This window comes from Chanodichthys erythropterus, chromosome 1, assembly GCF_024489055.1.
Source record: "Chanodichthys erythropterus isolate Z2021 chromosome 1, ASM2448905v1, whole genome shotgun sequence".
NCBI classification, from domain to species: Eukaryota; Metazoa; Chordata; class Actinopteri; order Cypriniformes; family Xenocyprididae; genus Chanodichthys; species Chanodichthys erythropterus.
Window position 1 is genome coordinate 36,392,381 of NC_090221.1, and position 22,050 is coordinate 36,414,430.

At 35.1% G+C, this 22,050-nt stretch overlaps 1 protein-coding gene across 1 annotated transcript in view; it reads left to right on the forward strand.

Moving 5' to 3' along the window:
- Positions 1-22,050, forward strand: part of snx25 (sorting nexin 25) — a 58,592-nt gene that overhangs the window by 3,622 nt on the left and 32,920 nt on the right. The window contains exons 3-5 of the mRNA XM_067393396.1: positions 11,546-11,762; positions 14,231-14,403; positions 21,654-21,840. Coding sequence (XP_067249497.1) covers positions 11,546-11,762; positions 14,231-14,403; positions 21,654-21,840 — 577 coding nt within the window. The remainder of the gene's footprint in view (positions 1-11,545; positions 11,763-14,230; positions 14,404-21,653; positions 21,841-22,050) is intronic.

A 22,050-nucleotide genomic window follows, 5' to 3' on the forward strand; every position in this document is an offset into this window, starting at 1 on the left:
GGCCAGTGAAGCGTGTCAGAGAGAGAGAGGGATGATGGGAGCCGTCAGTCCTGTCTGTCGCAATGATGCTAGACTGAAAAACACAAAAGCGCTTGTCTTTGCTGATGATGGAATCCTTGCCTGCCGTCTTTCCTCATGTAAATCTGGCTCCGATTAAATGGGTGTGAAATTAAAGGGCATGGAGCCATTTTATATATATTTAGTTTATTTTGTAAAGGTGCAGATGCTTTAGTATCTGGGGCGATCTTCCAGACATTGTGAGCAGGTTTTCTCTGACCTACATTCGGTTGAATATTTTAACATCCCATAATGACAGAGTGCCTTTAAAGGAAGTATCTGTTTCTTTACATTTGATAGTTCTCACAAAAATGAACATTTTGTCATCATTTATTCACCTTTATGCCATTCAAAACCTGTTTGATTTTTCTTTCTTCTGTGGAAACACTAACAGAGACTTTTGAAGAATGTTTGTTCAGCTGCGCTTTTATTAACCGTATACCAAAAAATCACTAAAAAAGCCCATATGCTATTAAATATTAACAAAATTATAAATAGTTTGCATTTGTGTTTTTTGTTGAGTATCATATTTGATGCATTCAGCTGTGGCACATGTATTATTTTAAATATTATATGCTATTTGCTTTCATACTTTAAAGAGATTTTGTTTTATATATATATATATATATAAAAAGATAAATTAAATATTTTGAGGTGAACTGTTCCTATAAATGGTCTGTGTTATTGATCAGAGGTGAATATTGCCCAGCATGCATCAGCGTCAGAGGTATTTTCACCTTTGACCTCTGTCAGTCACAAGACCACCTCTGTGTTCCTGCGCTCGGACTCAGACCGGCTGGATTTCTCTGGAAAATCTCTGAGCTTTAGGGTCCAGGAGCCGATCGCAGTTTCAGATCTCGGTTCGAGTCCTCAAACGTGAGCCGATTATGGGATTAAAATGTCTGAATGTCATTGCATTAGAATTAGATATTACAATATCAAATCAGCTCTCTATATCTGTATATCCAAATGCTGCACGATCTTCTCTCACGTTTTGTTTTATTTTTGATCAGTGACTTATAATCGGCTGGTGATTTGGTGATTATTGTGTTGCTTTTCTTTAAAATAAACAACACTTTATAAATGTCTGAATGCATCAGATCTAATAATAACAACAACAATATATTATTTTAATTTATATTTTATAATATTTATATATTATATGTATTATGTAATATGTATTTATTTAATAATATTTCAATAAATAAAAATACAATATGTATTATATTTAAATGCATAAAATATAGTATTTTATGTTATTTTATATATAATATTTAGTATATTATATATAGTATTTTAGTATATATATATTAGTATTTATACTATATATAGTATTTTATATATAATATTTAAATACATAAAATATAGTATTATGTATTTATGTAATACTATTTCAATAAATACATAAAAAAATATCATTTTTTATTATAGAATTGTTTATATACATATAATATTTGAATGCATAAAATGTAGTATTAGTATTTTAATAATATTTCAATAAAAATAAATATAAAACAAATTAGTATATAATATAAAACATTATAAAATATATAAAGCTCAAGGCTGCCAGTTGCCATTATTTTGTGGGTAATGATCTCTCTCTCTCTGTCTCATGTGTTGCTGTTTTTCTTTGCAATAGGCTTGAGAAAACAATCGCTCTGACAATGCTGTCATTTTCCTGTCTGCCTTATTATCTGTCTCTCTGTTGGAGTGTGTGGGTGGAATGACATTATAGCACAAACCACTAACTGCATCCATCAAACATGGCTTTCACCTCTGTACACACACACACACACACACACACACACACACACACACACACACACACACACACACACACACACACACACACACACACACACACACACAAGTTTGTTTTTCTGTTATGGTGGGAACTTTCCATTGTTTTCCATTCTTCTATTGTTCATATACTAAGCTATATTTTCTATTTTTGCATAACCCTCACACAAACCTTTCTATGTTTTTATGCTGTGATTTTAAGACATTTTATTTCAAAGCTGTTTTGTAGGTGATTTCAGTTTTTTCAGGTTGTTTATATGCATTCATAAGCATCTTTGTGGATCTCTTCTTACACTTCACAAAGCTTTTTGTCTGCATTCGGTAATCTGCATGCTTCATCTGATAAATTAGGTTACAAAAGTGCTGTGAAATTGCTGTGATGCTTCATATTACAGTCATTTGCTATATTTACTTAGTTGTTAATTGTTTCATATATTTATTCTAATTCATTTTTATTTTTTATTCTAGTGCTGTCAAATCGATTGGGCTTGACTTTTTTGCTCACCAGCCTCTGTGGCTAGTGGTTTTCCAAAGTTACTTTTCAGCATTTTCATTTATTTTTATATTTAATGTCACATCTGTGTTCCAGGCATATCCATCATATACATGCTGTGAACAACTAACAGCATCATACTCACAATTGCATATATTTCCAGCAGGATATAAGTCTGTTCCTGATTGCACCTATAAATGTCACACTCTCTCTACCCGTGTTTCGAGCACCTATGTCTTATCACATGACCAGGAACAGCTGCTGGTGCATGACAGCTAATAACGCTAACATCCGCGGGTGATTCTGAAAGGCTCCTAATGAATCGTGCGGGCGAATGAGATCCATGATTATAATAATGAGCTTGCTTGCACGGTTTGATCCCCTTAATGCTTGTTACACTGGAGACGCTGTTACCAACACTTAGCTGACGCACAGCGCTGGTGAGAACCGGAGCCCGTCACAGAGGGTCCTTCATACAGACTGTTGGGTCTGTGTTTCACTCCAATACACTCGCACTGTGTTCTGCTGCTCACAAACTGAAGTACAAGTCCATATAGTTTGCAGATATTAAGTACATTATTTAAATGTATTAAATACATTATTGCAGATATTAAAAACACATTTTTGTGGCAAAAAGGATTCTTACTGCATAAGAGACAAGCTCATCCAAATGTCTTTCAAAGGTTTTATTTCTTGCAAGAAAGGTCAGAGAGTCATACAGAAGCACAAAAGCACTGCAGAGTGTAAGACCCAGAATAAAGTCTCCCACTCTCTGTTATATCTTGGCCTTCAAGGCTGAAAACCCTGTTCTCTTCCCATATTAGGCACGTGACTTACACATTATCCTTCCACCTGTCACGTGACACTCGCATCCCCCCTGCTATACAAATCCCATACATTTGACACACATATATGGTCTTTGTTCGGGTCCTGGCAGAGAGCCAGAAATAAATCCCTAAATACGGCCTTAAGAGTGCATACTCAAGCACTTCTAAAAGAAAATTATGTATCCACAAGCATATAAGGATAATCATATAAAATTACAAAATTTCTTCCACAACATTTTGCCTCCGTATGCTGTGAAATAATTTTATTTTTACATTATCTGAAAAAAATGTTTTTGCTGTGCATACTAGTCCAAGTCAAAAGAGTCCCCCATCAAATTCTCAGAAGTTTCAAATGTGTTGCTATGCAGTTGCTAGGGTGTTCTTGGTGGTTGCTAAGGCGTTGCTAGACGGTTTCTTATGATTCTGGGGTTTTCTGGGTGGTTTTTAGGTGATTGCATACTAGTCCAAGTCAAAAGAGCTCACCCTCAAGTTCTCAGAAGTTCGAAATGTGCTGCTATACAGTTGCTAGGGTGTTCTGGGTGGTTGCTAGGTGGTTTCTACGGTTTATAGGTGTTTTGGGTGGTTTCTAGGTGATAGTCCAAGTCAAAAGAGTCCACCCTCAAGTTCTCAGAGGTTTTAAATGAGTTGCTATGCGGTTTGCTAGGGTGTTCTTGGTGGTTGCTAAGGCATTGCTAGATGGTTTCTAATGATTCTGGGGCTTCCTGGGTGGTTTCTAGGTGATTGCATACTAGTCCAAGTCAAAAGAGCCCACCCTCAAGTTTGCAGAAGTTTGAAATGTTCTGCTATGCAGTTGCTAGGGTGATCTAGGTGGTTGTTAGGCGGTTTCTACGGTTTCTAGGGTGTTCTGGGCGATTTCTAAGTGATAGTCCAAGTCAAAAGAGTCCACCCTCAAGTTCTCAGAGGTTTTAAATGTGTTGCTATGTGGTTTGCTAGGTTTTTGTAGGTGGTTGCTAGGGCGTTACTAGGCAGTTTCTAATGATTCTAGGGTGTTAAGAGGTTTTAAATGTGATGTGCAGTTGCTAGGATTTTCTTGGTGGTTGCTAAGGCATTGCTAGGTGGTTTCTAATGATTCTGGGGTGTTCTCTGTGGTTTCTAGTGGCGCTTTCCCACTGCATGGTACGGCTCGGTATGGATCACTTTTGGCGCTTTTCCACTGCATGGGACAGCTTGGTATGGAACGGTACTTCTCGCTTAAATTGTACCACCTCGGTTGAGGTTCCAAGCATGCCGAAACCGATACTTAATGTGACGTGTAAATACTGCAGATCAGTGATTGGTCAGAGAGTATCATCACTACCAGCGTCATTGGATTTGAAACACGAGACCCCAAACCCGCTGGATTTAAATAGTCAGTAACAGCCACGCAGTATCATTTGTTCATGCAACTTTTTTTAAACAACCGTCACACAAACTTGGAAAAAGAAATGGCTGTATCATGGTCAGTAGATGAGGTGCAGATTCGTTGATATCTGAGGAGAGGATCCACGGCAGTAAAGGCAGCGCAACTATAATGAACAGTCTATAATCCCACCCACTTTGAAGCGGCACTAAACTGCAGTGGAAAAGCAAACCGAAAGTAAGCGAGCCAAGCCATGCCGTGCCGAGCCGAACTGAGCTGGGTCGTTCCACACATTGGAAAAGCTCCATAGGTGACTGCACATATGTTAGCTATACAGATGCTAGGGTGTTCTAGGTGGTTGCTAGGGCGTTACTATGCGGTTTCTAATAATTCTAGGGTGTTCTAGGTGGTTGCTAGGGCGTTGCTATGCAGTTTATAATGATTCTAGGGTGTTCTGGGTGGTTGCTAGGTGATTGCATACTAGTTCAATTCAAAAGGGCCCACCCTCAAGTTCTCAAGAGATTTTAAATGTGTTGCTATGCGGTTGCTGTGGTGTACTAGGTGGTTTCTAGGGCGTTGCTAGGCAGTTTCTAATGATTTTATGGTGTTCTGGGTGGTTGCTAGGTGACTGCATACTAGTCCAAGTAAAAAAAAACAAAAAAAACACCCTTAAGTTCTCAGAGCTTTTAAATGTGTTGCTATGCAGTTGCTAGGGTGTAGTTAGTCAGTTTCTAAGGTTTAGAGCAGGGTTTTTCAAAGTCAAAGACAGTGGGGCCTCCCTTTTGACACAGCATACACAATGCCAATGTGTTCCACGTCCTCTGATCAGCTTACTGTGCTTTACAAATGCACTTGGAACATTAGCTGCTAAACCGCATTACTGATCCAAGATCAGGTGTCATAGATGACGTACACCAGTTTTTCACGATACACACTTCCTGTAGATCAGCCTGATGAGCCAGAGAATAGAGAATGGAGGACGTTCCTATGAGTCATTTTCTATCAAGTGAGCCATGGGCAGAGAAGATATCCTGACCATCATTACATGTAAAATATGTTAAATTTTGGCATACCAATCAAATAAATGAGTCAAGAAAAGGAAGCTGTAGCTGATATCTCATAGACACACAAATGGAAGGTGAAGTTGAGTGGATTGCATTGTGGGAAACAGTAGCTCTGTTGCTTATTTTGCCAAATGTGCTGTATTGTATCATCCAGAATCCATGCATTCAGAATATTTACATGCAATACTGCAGAAATAGTAAGAGTTTGTGATTGCATGCATAACACATCTTTCTGTTGTATGTGTAATCAGTCTTTCAAGCATGTTTTGGTGATGATGAGATCATGAATATGTCTGCAGTGCAAATGCTGGTTGTTAGCAGACTCCCTGCTGGGTGTTTTTTTTGTTTGTTTTTATGCACAGATGACAAAACCCCATCAGCGCTAACGTCACATGGCGTAAACAAACTGTGAATGCTGTTGTTTGGGATCCAGTTTGACTCATGTGCTGTCAGAATCTGATAAACGGACCAAAAGAGAAACATGAAAGAGGATGAAAAAGGGCTGGACTGATGCTTTATGTCTGTAGTAGTTTGTTGTTTTCTGGACCACATTGATTCCAGATTTAAATAATTCAAGGCAATGTTTCTCTCATGTCGTATTTATGTATTCAGCTGATGTTTTAGCAAAGCTTCCTGAATGACTCAACTGTCTCATTATTTATTTAATTATTGGGATTTAGTTCATGGTTGCTCAGTCTGTGATCAGTGAAACCACAATAGGAGTCTTATGATAGACCTTATTATAGAGTGTAAAACAACGAAAGAGCTATACTGAAGTTTAAAGGTCAACTGTCGAGATTTGTCGGGATTTTTCATTGGATGATCAGAGAAAGATTTATAACTAATTTAATAAGAATAAATACTTTTATTCAGCAAGGACACATGAAAGTTATCAAAAGTGACAGTAAAGACATTTATAATGCTACACAAGATTCTATTTCAAATAAATGTTGTTCTTTTAAACTCGATTCATCAAAGAATCCTGATAAAATAAATAACAGGTTTCACAAAATATAAGTTTTCAGCATTGACAATAATAAAAAGTGTTTCTACCATTTATTTTTATATGATATATGATTTTGGACTGCCTAAAGGTATGCTGGGTGTTCTAGGTGGTTGCTAGGCAGTTTCTGAGGATTTTAGGATGTTCTTAGTGGTTGCTATGTGATTGAATACTAGCCTAAGTCAAAATAGCCAATACTCAAGTTCTCAGATGTTTTAAATGTGTTGTTCTGCAGTTGCTAGGATTTTAGGGTGTTCTGCATGGTTTTTAGGTGATTGAATAGTAGTCAGAGTCAAAAGAGCCCACCCTCAAGTTGTGAGAGGTTTTAAATGTATTGCTATGCAGTTGCTAGGGTGTTCTGGGTGGTTGCTAGGTGGTTTATAAGGTTTATAGGGTGTTCTGGGTGGTTGCTAGGTGATAGTCCAAGTCAAAAGAGAGGATTTAAATGTGTTTCTGTGCAGTTAATAGAGTGTTTTAGGTGGTTGCTAGGGTGTTGCTAGGCAGTTTCTAAGGATTTTAAGCTGTTCAGAGTAGTTGCTATGTGATTGAATACTAATCTAAATCAAAAGACCCCATCCTCAAGTTGTGAGAGGTTTTAAATGTATTACTATGCAGTTGCTAGGGTGTTCTGGGTGGTTGCTAGGCGGTTTCTAAGGTTTATAGGGTGTTCTGGTTGATTGCTAGGTGATAATTCAAGTCAAAAGAGAGGATTTAAATGTGTTTCTGTGCAGTTACTAGAGTGTTTTAGGTGGTTGCTAGGGTGTTGCTAGGCAGTTTCTAAGGATTTTAAGCTGTTCAGAGTAGTTGCTATGTGATTGAATACTAATCCAAATCAAAAGAGCCCACCCTCAAGTTGTGAGAGGTTTTAAATGTATTGCTATGCGGTTGCTAGGGTGTTCTGGGTGGTTGCTAGGTGGTTTCTAAGGTTTATAGGCTGTTCAGAGTGGTTGCTACGTGATTGAATACTAGTCTAAATTAAAAGAGCCCATCTTCAAGTTCTCAGAGGTTATAAATGTGTTAATGTGCAGTTGCTAGGGTGTTCTGTGTGGTTCCTAGGGCATTGCTAAGCAGTTTCTATGGATTTTAGGCTGTTCAGAGTGGGTTGCTGCTATGTTATTGAATACTAGTCTAAGTCAAAATAGCCCATACTCAAGTTCTCAGAGGTTTTAAATGTGTTGTTCTGCAGTTGCTAGGGTGTTGTAGGTGGTTTCTAGGGTGTTGTTAGGTGGTTGATAGGTGATTGAATAGTAGTCAGAGTCAAAAGAGCCCACCCTCAAGTTGTGAGAGGTTTTAAATGTATTGCTATGCGGTTGCTAGGGTGTTCTGGGTGGTTGCTCGGTGATAGTCAAAGTCAAAAGAGAGGATTTAAATGTGTTTCTGTGCAGTTACTAGAGTGTTTTAGGTGGTTGCTAGGGTGTTGCTAGGCAGTTTCTAAGGATTTTAAGCTGTTCAGAGTAGTTGCTATGTGATTGAATACTAATCCAAATCAAAAGAGCCCACCCTCAAGTTGTGAGAGGTTTTAAATGTATTGCTATGCGGTTGCTAGGGTGTTCTGGGTGGTTGCTAGGCGGTTTCTAAGGTTTATAGGGTGTTCTGGTTGATTGCTAGGTGATAATTCAAGTCAAAAGAGAGGTGGTTTCTAGGGTGTTGTTAGGTGGTTGATAGGTGATTGAATAGTAGTCAGAGTCAAAAGAGCCCACCCTCAAGTTGTGAGAGGTTTTAAATGTGTTGCTATGTAGTTGCTCGGCTGTTCTAGATGGTTGCTAGGGCGTTGCTAACTGGTTTTCTATGTTTTTTGGGTGGTTGCCTGGTAACTTCATGCTAGTCCAACTCAAAAGAGCATCTGGGTGTGCATCATTTGCTCTCTCTTGACAGGATGAGTGTGTAACGGTGAGAAGATGCGTCGAGACTGTAGCAGGTTGTCTGTGATGGTCATGCATCACCGGTCTTGTTAAACCGAATGAGTGATGCTCACTGAAACCGTTTCTGATTTTTCACTCTGACTCAGAGAACTGAAGAGGCCGACACTCCCTCCTGTATTCTGAGCACAGCTGGGTGTCAGATTTATGAATTGAGTAAATTTAGATATAATTTCATTCTCATTGGTGATGTTTGCCAAAGCAAGAATCACTTAAAAGGGACCTATTAGGTATTAAATGCAAATGAGCTGCTGCTCCAGAAGAGGGTGGAGCTTTAACAGCTCAACAACAACAAAGCAGGAGAATCTCACGCAGCCAAAATGAGGATTGTCAGTAACGGTGTTCAGCCTTACATTGTTCAAACCGGAGTCGACACTGATGGAGAGACTCAGGAAGAAGTTACAACTTTTAGACGTTTCTGAATGGTTAGTGGATAAATTGATGTAGTTGCTGTGGAGTTGATTCAACTCATCCACTAGCATGTGCCGTCATGTTCATCTTTTGATCAAAACCTGTATGGACGCCCACTATACATGGCATACCTGTTTGCCAAACAGAGCCATACACACCAGGCTAAAGGCCTTTGCACACTGAGTCGGAAATTTTCACATGCGTTTTTTTTGTATTCACAATCCTAAAAATTCGTCACGCACAGAGACCTTGCACACTGAGTCCGATGCGTGTCAATGAATGCGTTGCGAAACAAATCGCAAAACAAATCGTAAAACAATACAAAATGAAGTCTTAAAGCAGTGAGCACGATTAGTTGTCTCTTAAAAAGAGAAAAAGAGAAAAAGAAAGAGGAAATGTTGGGTCCATTCAATCCCGAGATTGCATAGAGAGAAAGGAGAGTTCACCTCATCAAGGATCTGCGTGATTATCCCAAGCGTTTCAAAGTTTACTTCAGGATGTCAGTGGCTCTGTTTGATGCTTTGCTACTGGCACAATCTGACTTTATATTCGGTCTCTTTGTATTCCGCACTTTGTTTGTCTTTCAGTCCTGCTGTTTTGTGCTGTAGACGACGTGGATCAATTTGTCAGATGGCATTCTGTATATTTGCGTTCGCGTACAGTGGCTCTGAAATGTCAAAACGTCTCTCTAAATGCGTGCCACGGATGCGAAAAACGCAGAAAATCGAACCTGATCCGAATATTTTTTTGACGGAGGCAGTGTGCAAACGTGATTGACATAACGTGAGGTCGAATTTATTTTTTAACGTGCGAAAGTTTTGCATGCAAATTTCGGACTCAGTGTGCAGTGTTAACGTGTGTTAACGTTTATGATTGCTGTCAAATGCTGTGAATGGTCTTTTTTTTTTTATATATATATATATATATATATATATATATATATATATATATATATAAATTTTTTTTTTATTATTAGTTTTTACTTTATTTTTTTAATTTTTCTATATATATTTTTATATTATATTTTTATTATTTTATATTTTTTTATTTTATTATTTTACTTCAATTTATTTTACTATATATTTTTACTTTTATATTTTTTATTATTTAATTTTAGTATATATTTTTTTATATTATATTTTTTATTTTATTTTTATTTATTACTTGAATTTTTTTTTTATTATTTATTTTTTATTTACTATATATAGTCTGTATTTTTTCTCCATTTCTTTCACTCTAAATGTGACGGAATTATCCGAGTTCAGTCTTGCATATTTTCTGCCGTGTCACTTGGTAAGAGGAAGATGCCTGAAGGAGTGTAAGCAGCACTTCCTGTTGCTCAGCTGGGGAAAGTCAGCACATTTTATGAGGTCACTGTGGCTATAAATAGCGCTGCCTCAGCCGGGAGGAAAAATGCCTGCAAACCAAGTTTTGTGTAACTGCTGCACAAAGGGTGTCGCTGAAGCTCTTCAGCTCTCGATCTGCTCATTTTGACAGTGTGTTCAGTTACGGTGGGCATAGGATTGGAGCGTCATAAGAGGACTGTTGCAGTAGTCTGCAGTCACTGGTAATCCTCTGGTAGTGCCAACACATTCATGCCATCTGCCACTGTGTGTATGGCGTCTCGAAGTGTTTGAGAAGTGGTTTGTCTGTGTGTGAATGTGTGTGTGTTTTCAGTTTAAAAGTCATAAAATCAAAATTGACAATTCTTATATTTTCAGATGGAAAATTGCAGTGTTTATTATAAATGATTTACCTGTGCTCATCAGTGTTATTTTTTAAATTCATGTTCCTCGTAATCTTGAATCAGAATAGCTTCCCCTCCCTCTTGCAGCAACACCTCTTCTCTTCTCTGATGACGAGGGCAGGGCAGCCTGTCTCTCACATGCACTCTAAACCCAAATAAGTTGGGCTAACTCAAAAATTTAAGGTAATCAGTTACATCAACATTTTTGAGTTATGATGTTCCCAATTTTAAGTAAGCAGAACTATCAAGTTTGTTGCAGTGTGATACTTTGGGCAATGCTCTGCTGGGAAACCTTGGGTCCATGTGGATGTTACTTTGACACGTACCACCTACCTAAGCATTGCTGCAGACCATGTACACCCTTTCATGGAAACGGTATTCCCTGGTTGCTGTTTGCGGGATTGGGAAAGGTCCACGAGCCAGGACTCGAACTCTGGTCGCCCGAAATGCAACATTGCTATATGTCGGTGCTGCCCACTAGGCTATCGGCACTGACCTGCATGTTTAATTTACTCACTAATAGTTATACTTTTTAAAAAATTTATTGGCATCAATAGTTCTGTAAAGAACCTCCATGGAACCACTAAAGGTTCTTTATAGTTAAATATGTTACAATAATGGTTGGTTTTACTTCTAGTGTACAAGTCACACTGCAAATTGAAGGTTGAGTGAATTGCATTTTGGGATTAGGTGTTCTGCACACTATGCATTGGTACTACAATGCACATTTTTGCTAATTAAATGGTTATGTATTCTAAGCATATTGAAAATATGTTTTTTTTTTTTTTTAATGTTACTGAAAAATGATAATGATTTTGAAAACATGTCTATAAAAATGAGTAACAATTCTGTCTTTCTTTGCAGTGTTTGACTACAGCTATAGGGACTATATTCTGTCGTGGTACGTCCCCTTGAGTCGAGATGAGGGCCAGCTGTACCAGATGTTGTCGGAGGACTTCTGGGAAATGACCAAACAGCTGCGAATGCGTCTATCTGAGGTGGACGTGGTCAACCTGGTCTGTAACGACACGGTCAAGACCCTCCACACACACTTCTGTGACCTTAAAGCTGCTAACTCAAGGTGAGATACACAACACTCGACTTTATTCCAGCAGTGAACTGATATGGAGCGTTCGGTTGAGACAGACACAACATTGTTAAATTAAGTGATTTTTACTAAATTATTACTGATTTTACTGTATTTTTGATCAAATAAATGCAGCATTTCTGAGAATAAGAGACTTATTTCAAAAACATGAAAAAAATCTTACCGACCCCAAATGAATGCTGTGTGTGTGAGTGTGTTTTCTCTATAAATAGCCACCAAAACCGAAAAGTGTTTATTGTGGTTTCTTTAAACATCCAAACATGTTATCTGGATTGACAGAGCCTTTTTCTTTCATCTTTACTCTAACAACAGCGAACAGCAAATTTACCTGTTTTTTTCAGTGGCAAAAGCATTGTCATAGTGGGCGTCCAAGAATGTGAAACCTTTGTGCTTGTTGAAATCCAGTCTACTTGTGTTTGGATCACAAGCACTCTCTTGATTGGATTCACTGATTTCTGATTTGTTGGTGGAAAGAAAGCCAAATGATTATACACACACACACACACACACACACACACACACACACACACACACACACACACACACACACACACACACACACACACACACACACACACATACATACATACATTCTGGAGATTCATATTTCTCATTTTGATTGATTAACATTTAAAACTCCAGTCCTTTGTGACCCTTTGTTCTATACAAAACATCACACACCCTTACACGCTTGTCTATCTGTTATTCCATTACACACATTCTTACACACTCTTTCTCTCTGAGTGTGTGTGTGTGTGTGTGATGGATGTTGATGCAGTAATGAGCATCTCTGCCTGTCGTGTGTGTGTGTGTGTGTGTGTGTGTGTGTCAGCGATCGATCTGCACAGCTCATTAGCAGAGTGGACAGACGTCTTCTGTTGCCTCTCTTTATTTTCCTCTCTGGTGTCTTCCTTTCTGTATGTCTATTTTTGAAATATTTCCTCATTCACATTTTATGATTTCTGATCTGATCTCTTGCTTTTTTCTTTTTTCACCAATAGATGCTTTATTGGTGTGATTTGAATTGCATATTGAAAAAGGTAAAAAATAAAAATAGAATCAATCAATCAATCAAAACAATAAAATAAGATAATTTCTCTCTCTTGCAATTTCACTTTTTTCAGAATGATTTACTGGCATGATTGTTTTGCATATTGCCAAATTAAAATGGTATAAAATTATAATATAATATTATTATATTATATTATATTATATTATATTATATTATATTATATTATATTATATTATATTATATTATATTATATTATATTATATTATATTAATTACAACAAAAATAAAATATTGGCAAAGAAAATATTAAAATAGAATAATATAATATAATATAATATTTACAACAAAAATAAAATAAAATATTGGCAAAGAAAATATTAAAATAGAATAAAATTACAAATTATATAATAAAATATAATATAATAATAAAAACATAAAATAAAATAAACAAAATATTATTTACTCTCTTGCAATTTCAGTTTTTCGGAGTGATTTATTGGCATGATTGTTTTGCATATTGCCAAAGAAAAACTTTATAATATAATATAATATAATATAATATAATATAATATAATATAATATAATATAAATTTAGAATAAAAAAAAAAAAAAAAACAAGATTAATTTTTGCTTCATTGGCATGATTATTTTGCATATTGCCAAAGGAAAAAAAAAAAAATATATTATATTATATTATATTATATTATATTATATTATATTATATTATATTATATTATATTATGTTATATTATATTATATTATATTATATTATATTATATTATATTATATTATATTATATTATATTATATTATATTTAATTTTATTCTATTTTAATATTTTCTTTGCCAATATTTTATTTTATTTTTGTTGTTTATATTATATTATATTATATTATATTATATTATATTATATTATATTATATTATATTATATTATATTATATTATATTATATTATATTATATTATATTATATTTCATTTTATTCTATTTTAATATTTTCTTTGCCAATATTTTATTTTATTTTTGTTGTTTATATTATATTATATTATATTATATTATATTATATTATATTATATTATATTATATTATATTATATTATATTATATTATATTATATTATATTATATTATATTAATTTTTGCTTAATTGGCATGATTATTTTGCATATTGCCAAAGAAGAAAAATAAAAAAATAAAATAGAATAAAATTAAAATAATATAAAACCTATAACACACAACACAACACAACACAACACAACACAACACAACACAACACAACACAACACAACACAACACAACACAACACAACACAACACAACACAACACAACACAACACAACACAACACAACACAACACAACACAACACAACACAGATATGAATTACTGCTTCATTGGCATGATTGTTTGAACAGAATCTTTTTTTCTCTCTCCAGGCTGGAGGAAGTTCCACGGCCATTTCCGTTGCATCCGTGTTTGAACAGTCCCGATGAGGAGCTGCGTTTCCTGCGCTGCTGTGCTCGTCTGCTCATGCTGCGTCTGCTGCCCGTGCGGGACGCTCGTTCACGCAGCCTGCGCCTCTTACTGGTGGAGGTCGTTGCTACTAAAGGTGACCTTGAAGTTGGCCTCACTAAACCTGCTGTACACTGTGATATTTTATGTCCTTGGGATTTTGCTTGTCAGTACAGCGTGACCTCTGATTCTTGAGTAGAAGTCAGTCAGAATTAGCATGAAAAATGTTCAAAACTTCACATATATAATCAATGAAAGCAAGACAGCTGGGACATCAATGGAAGCATCAGCCTTCTCTGCCATTTGCTGTAAATATCCATTAATATCTTCTTGTCAGCTGGGGACAGATTTCATTATTTTATGACACCGGTTTATTACATTTATGCATTTTTGGCAGACACTTTTATCCAAAGTGACTTGCATTGCATTTCCTGAGAATTGAACCCATGACCTTAAAATAGTTTGAGCTACAGAGATATTATAATATATATTATAAAATTTCAATCTCAAATGTTCTTTTGAACGTTCTATTCATCATAGAATCCGTATTAACTCCCTGAGGTCCGAAAATGTGTCGGCGCGTTTTGCTGGATTTTTTTCACATTGCAGCAAAACAGACTTAAAATACTTGTTATAGAGACTTTATATTTAAACTTTAAATTTAAACAATTTAAACTATAGAATGTCGTGTTTTATTTGTGTACACTAGTTCCTTTTCTTCTTTATATGAATTTGTGGCCTAAAGGTATACAGAGCGCCCTCCGGCTGCAAGTATGAATTGAAAACACAGTATCCAGCACTCATAGTAATGACAATAAATATTACTTCTCAGTATAGAAAATTGACATAAATATATAAGAATCCATCAATATTTCTCCAAATGTGCATGCTTTAAGCTAAAAGCCTATATGAAATGCCATAGAGGTAACATAATTGCTCAGACTCTTTGCATCACAGAAATATATTATATTTTAAAGAATATAATAGAATACCATTATTTTAAATTGTAATAATATTTCACAGTATTGCTGTTTATGATGAGCTAAGACATGATTACAGAGGGTTTTTTTCACAGCCTACCTGACTGAAAGGCCTCATTAATATGCAAGTCATTTCAGGTCGTTATTATGCGATTATTTTGTCTTCTCAGGTGTAAATGACCCATTATTCATGATGATTCACGCCTCCACGCATACTGTGTTTCTTGACAAAAAGTGTCTTACAAAAACTAAATCAATATATTGTTTTATATGAAGGAGTAGGCATTATAATTTTTACATAATTCTGAAGCAAAAACTCTAGTCTACAACCTCCAATACCCAGAAGTCTTGTGAACACAGATTTAATATACTTTTTTTGGCCTTATTTCAGTGACTTAAGTTTTTTGTTTTTTCAATAACCACGCATAAACATTATTCCTTCAAAAACACAAACATGTACATACATGTTCCTCACATATTATGGTAGCCTAGTTTGTGCTGAATACAGTGTAATGACACTTTTGTCATTTATATGTTTATGAACAACTGAAAAAAGCACAAATGTCAGGGCATGTCAAAACTTCTCCAAGCCCCAAATCAGCCTCAGACTCCAGAGGGTTAAACAACATCAGTAATAAATCTGCTATATATTTCTCACACACAGATTAGCTTTAGTTTGTCATAACTTTCCCCTGATGTGGATTAATGAAGAAGACATTTCTATAATACAGTTGAAAGCAGTACAAGACTGATAAGTAGAAATTATTTGCTTTCATGGATCAAAATGAGATTTGGCGCTCATGTTCTATAAATCCCTCTCTCACAGAACAAAGCTTTAATTCACTGACAGTATCATAACTTGAGAATTAGATTTTGGGAAAATCTTGTTTTTGGCTCGAGCTTCGATTGGCCTGAGCTGATTGTCTGTTCAGTACTCTGCTGTGTTCTTACAAAGCTGCTTTTGTGCAAGAACTCATGAAACATCTACTGCCATTGTTTTTTTGTTTTTTTTTAAATCACGAAATTGATTTCAATGAGCACCAGATGTGTGATTGTAATTGCTTTTGATTTGCCATGAAATTACTAATTACATCTATTATTGGAGACAGACAGACAGATGGAGAGAGATTGAGTCTGTGATGACAGAGAAATGATGGATTACTGCAGGATATTAAAGTGCCCCTATTATGCTTTTACGGATATTACATTTCATGCAGTGTGTAATAAAGCTGTTTGTGAATGTGAAAGGTGTGCAAAATGCAGATAAATGGAGTTATCGATTCCTAAAAGTAAGTGGTTCTGAGCTGTCTGAAATAAGTCGTCAGTAAGTCCAGTCTCACTTCCTGCTTGAATTCATATGTAACTAATTTGCATAATGTCAGCCTCTGATCTTCATTGGCTGAACAGCGTCTCTTTGCCCCGCCCTCAATCACTTTAGTTGTATCTGAGACTAGAAGAGTTTGGTTCGTGTTGTTCATGTTGAGAAGATGCTGTTTTCTGCTGCCAAAGCAAATCCATTTTGATGAGATTGATACGGTAAAACTGACGCCATCGTTACTGTTCGTATCACTGTGAATGAAGCGCTGATGAGCATTTGGTTTCTGACCAATCACAACAGACTGGGCAATCTGAGCAATCAAAGCTGAGCACTTCTCAGAGAGGCGGGGTTAAGCGAGACCGAATCTCTGAACGAACCGTGAGAAAAGAGCTGATGCTGCAATGGATATTATGAGAAAATTAAAGTGGCAACTTTCCATGTCTTAATGCTGCGTTTCATTCATCTCAACTTTGAAAAGTGAGGGCGGGGCAACTTGTTATTCACATGAGGTCCACCAATAGTAAACCACAACCATCCAATCAGTTCCCCACAGACATAATCAAGCCCCGCCCTACATTTGTTCTTGTTCCAAAAGTTGTTTCACACTGATATACGTCACATTAGGGAAGAAAAGACTAGCGCAACTTCCGTTTCATGTTGATTTTAAAATATTAGTGTCTTTTAAAATACCAGTTTCTGCCCCGCTGCTTCAGGATGCAGCTGCTAGATTAACTTTAACCTGTTTTCCTCTGGTCTGGGGTTATACTGGAGGAAGCGTTTACATCTGTTTTCTCAGACTGGCAGGTTGCCAGTCATTTTTTTTTTTTTTTTGGGGCGAGACGTCGCCCTCCAGCTCTGTCTGGCAGTAATGAGGCACTGCCTCGTGCTCCGTCTGCTGCGTCTCAGCGTTCCTCATCAGCGCTGCGTAAACAAGCCCGAGTAGCTTCAGAGATCTCATCATGATGAGTGACGGAGGAAAGCGTGATGAGGTTTTCAGAATAACAGTTTGGTATTATGTGTTATCATTATCTCTGTTCTAATATGTATTGAGCTGCCTTTACAGCTACTTTCTAAGGCAGCTGCTTAGCTGAAAGGAAAACTCAATAAAAGATTGATTTTGAGCTCCATATCTGTCACAAATAGTGAAATGCATGGAGAGTTTGACTCAGAATTGATTCCTGTAGTGCAATGCTTTAAGCAAATATTGCATTGGGTAAAATAGTCAATTTTAATCAAATATATAAATAAGATGTTGTTTTTCACTGTTTTCACATAATCAAATGCATGCTGTCTTGTGTATAGAGTTGGGAGGTATGATTGTTTTTAATGAATCATTTGTTCAAATGATTCACTGATTCATTTGAGTGTGTGCAGCAGGGTTTTTATCATTAAAGGTGCTAAAGAGGATGTTTTGTTTTATACATTTTTGCAATATTACTTGAAACGGTCTTTACTAACTATTTGGTGCACTGAAAGGAATAATATTAATATACATCATCTGTGCACGAGGTAGGGCCTTAAAAACATCAGCCAATCATTGGCCCTCTGGCTTGTCAAGCACTGCCGTGACGTTCCTTGTGCGAGACGTGTGCGCTCCAACTTTCCACACTCCACTGCACATTTGTTCATTGAAATAAAGCTAAAATAAAATATAAATATTAGTTGGAAAAACTTAAACTAAACAAAACTGAGAATTTCTGACCTGACAATAAAGTGAAATTAGTTTTAGTTGAAGCAGTAAAATTATTAACTAACTAAAGCTAAAACTGACATAAAAATAAATTAAATCTAAATAGCAATATTTTAAAAACCAAAAAACTAATACAATGACAAGAACACTAAAAATTAAACTAAAATTAACATGAAACTAATATATATATATATATATATATATATATATATATATATATATATATATATATATATATATATATATATATATATATATATATACATATACATATACATATACATATACATATACATACACAGTACAGTCCAAAAGTTTTTGTCTGCTAACCAAGGCTACATTTATTTAATTAAAAATACAGTAAAAACAGTAATATTGTGAAATATTATTACAATTTAAAATAACTGTTTTCTATTTGAATATATTTCACAAAGTAATTTATTCCTGTGATCAAAGCTGAATTTTCAGCATCGTTACTCCAGTCTTCAGTGTCACATGATCCTTCAGAAGTCATTCTAATATGCTGATCTGCTGCTCAAGAAATATTTAATGTGTACAATTGTATAAAATATTTGTGTACAATATTTTTTTTCAGGATTATTTGATGAATAGAAAGTTCAAAAGAACAGTGTTTATCTGAAATCTAATCTTTTGTAACATTATAAATGTCTTTACTGCCACTTTTGATTGATTTAATGCATCCTTGCTGAATAAAAGTATTCATTTCTTTAATTTCTTTTAAAAAAAATAAAAATAAAAATTCTTACTGACCCCAAACTTTTGAACGGTAGTGTATAATGCTACAGAAGCTTTGTATTTCAGATAAATGCTGTTCGTTTGAACTTTCTATTCATCAAGGAATCCTGAAAAAAAAAAAGTACACAACTGTTTTCAACATTGAAAATAATCATAAATGTTTATTGAGCAGCAGATCAGCATATTAGAATGATTTCTGAAGGATCATGTGACACTGAAGACTGGAGTAACGATGCTGAAAATTCAGCTTTGATCACAGGAATAAATTACTTTGTCAAATATATTTAAATAGTACACAGTTATTTTAAATTGTAATAATATTTCACAATATTACTGTTTTTTTACTGTATTTTTAATTAAATAAATGTAGCCTTGGTGAGCAGACGAAACTTCTTTTAAAAACATTAAAAATCTTAGTGGTTCCAAACTTTTGGACTGTACTAATATATATATATATATATAATATATATATATATAATATATATAATATATATATATATATATATATATATATATATATATATATATATCAGAGTTTCCGCTAGAAAAAAATGGTGCCGGTCAAAGTGACCGGCAGAGGTTTCGTTTTCCGGACATTTTGATGATATGCTGGTCAAATATCGCCTCTTAATTAGTCAAGTTGAGGAAAACTGAAAGCAGTTTATGTAACTTAAAAAATTACATAATCAGGCCGTATATGCAACATGTTTATTAGCCTAAATTTCAAATAGACAGAAAAAAACTCAAATTATTCGACCCTCTTGTGAATCCGTTGCGTCGTCCTGCCTTTTCGCAGCGCGAACAGAACATTTTTCCGTTACCATCAACTACCTCACATCTTAGCCATGGGAACTTGTCACTCCATTCCGACCGATACGCCCTACACTTCGGCTTTTTCTCCGGTGGTGGCGGAGCTGTCTGGCTCTGGACATCTGAGGCTTCAGGTGTTCCTGATTCAGTATCCTCCTTCGCGTCAGGCCTCTGAAAAAAACTTTTTCTAGTCTGCCTGGGCCTGGCCATATTTGAAACGTCTCTCAATAGTTCATGGTTTAGTTCTATATTATAGCCGTTAAGCGTGAGCTTTATTTGAAATGCAACATGCGATGTTGTTTAAAAACTTTCAAACTGTCGATTCAGATTGTGTTAGGGGGGCGGGGCCGGGATTATTAGGCAGTTTTAATCTGACAATTTGACCGGAGAGATTTAATTTTGTCGGACATTTAATTTTTTTCCCGGCCAATGTCCGGTAATTGCCGGACAACGGAAACCCTGATATATATATATATATATATATATATAAATATATTATATATATATATATATATATATATATATATATATATATATATATATATAAATAATATAAAATCAATGGCGTTTGATTTGATTGGCGTTTGAGGCAAGGGAGGCAGTGCCTCCTCAAAAAAAAAAAAAAATGAGATGGTTTTGATAAATAGAACATTTATTACAATACGTTGTTAATGTAAAATTACAAAATAGAATTATATTTTGTTTATTTTTTGATGTAATGTAAAGTAATGTTCATTTAACAAGGAAGATGTCAACATTAAGAGTAATGAACATGAATTTACATTTGATTCATAAATAAATAAAAAATGTGCCTCATTTCAGAACACCACTGCATGCCACTGAGATGTGTATATATATCTATATAATATAATATATATATATATATATATATATATATATATATATATATATATATATATATATATATATATATATATATATATATATATATATATATTAAACCATAATAATACTAAAATAAAAACTAAAATAACACTTATATGCAGATGGCTGCATTTTTATGAATCAAAATGGTTCATTATTCCATTAATTAACCATCGTTCATTTATTTTATTTTTTTATCTGGTATTTTCATAAAAGGCACAATATGTAAGATTTGGAATAAAATATCTAAAAATCACTAGAAAAATGTTATATATTATACTTGTGTACTTACATTATCCCAAAAGTCCCATCCCGATTCTTTTCCACCGGCTGTAGACATGAAGACAACACCTCCCATGATTCTGCGAAATCAAAGCGTCATCAAACTACGCCTTTGTTTTGAATAAGCGACCTCTAGTGGTGCAAATTACATATTGTGCCTTTAAACACTCTTTTACTCTGTTATATAAAATGTAATGAAGTTTATTTAAATTTTGTTGTTTTTATTTTGTGTGAATGTGAATGTTCACATAATGCTGTCACCCTAATCGAGATCTTTTGCTTTTCTAAAATGTTTTGATTGTAAACATGAACAATATTATTGCATAGCTATAATTTATTTATTTTTTTAAAAAAAAGCATATGCAGCTTTTAGCTACTTTTCATTAGTAACTTCTTGTGTAGGTCCAGTAATTACCTTTTTAAAAGGGTTGCTTGACTGTAGTTAACTACTTGAAATTCAGTTATGAGCACCTTTTCATTTATGAAGTGTGGAAGGCATTATAATCATGCTGCCTACCTTCTGCAACAGTCTTCATGTCGAGCCTTCAGTCTCTTAAAATAGCTGCCAGCTCACTGGGTTTTGGAACAAAGCTATTCATTTGTTCCCTCTCTGCTTCTCTTCGCAGTGCTAAAGCCGTTGGTGGACGTGTTGAGCGATCCGGACTACATTAACCGCATGCTGCTAGCTCAGTTAGAGCACAGAGAGCAGGTGAACGAGCATCATAAGAAAGCTTACACGTACGCACCGTCCTACGAGGAGTTCATCAAACTCATCAGCAGCAGCTCTGACATACAGTTCCTCAAACAGCTCAGGTACGAAACCATCCCTTTTAGCATCATTCTGCATTCATTTTCCTTCATTCTTTGTGTTTTTAGTGGTGCTTTCTATTACTGCTCATACTTAGCATTAGGGATTTGCACAGCACTTCTTTTATGTATGGTAATTTTATATGCTTCAATTGTAGTCTTGAGGTTTCTTCACAATATTCCTCATTTAAATAATTCAAATGCAGAATAAAGGGG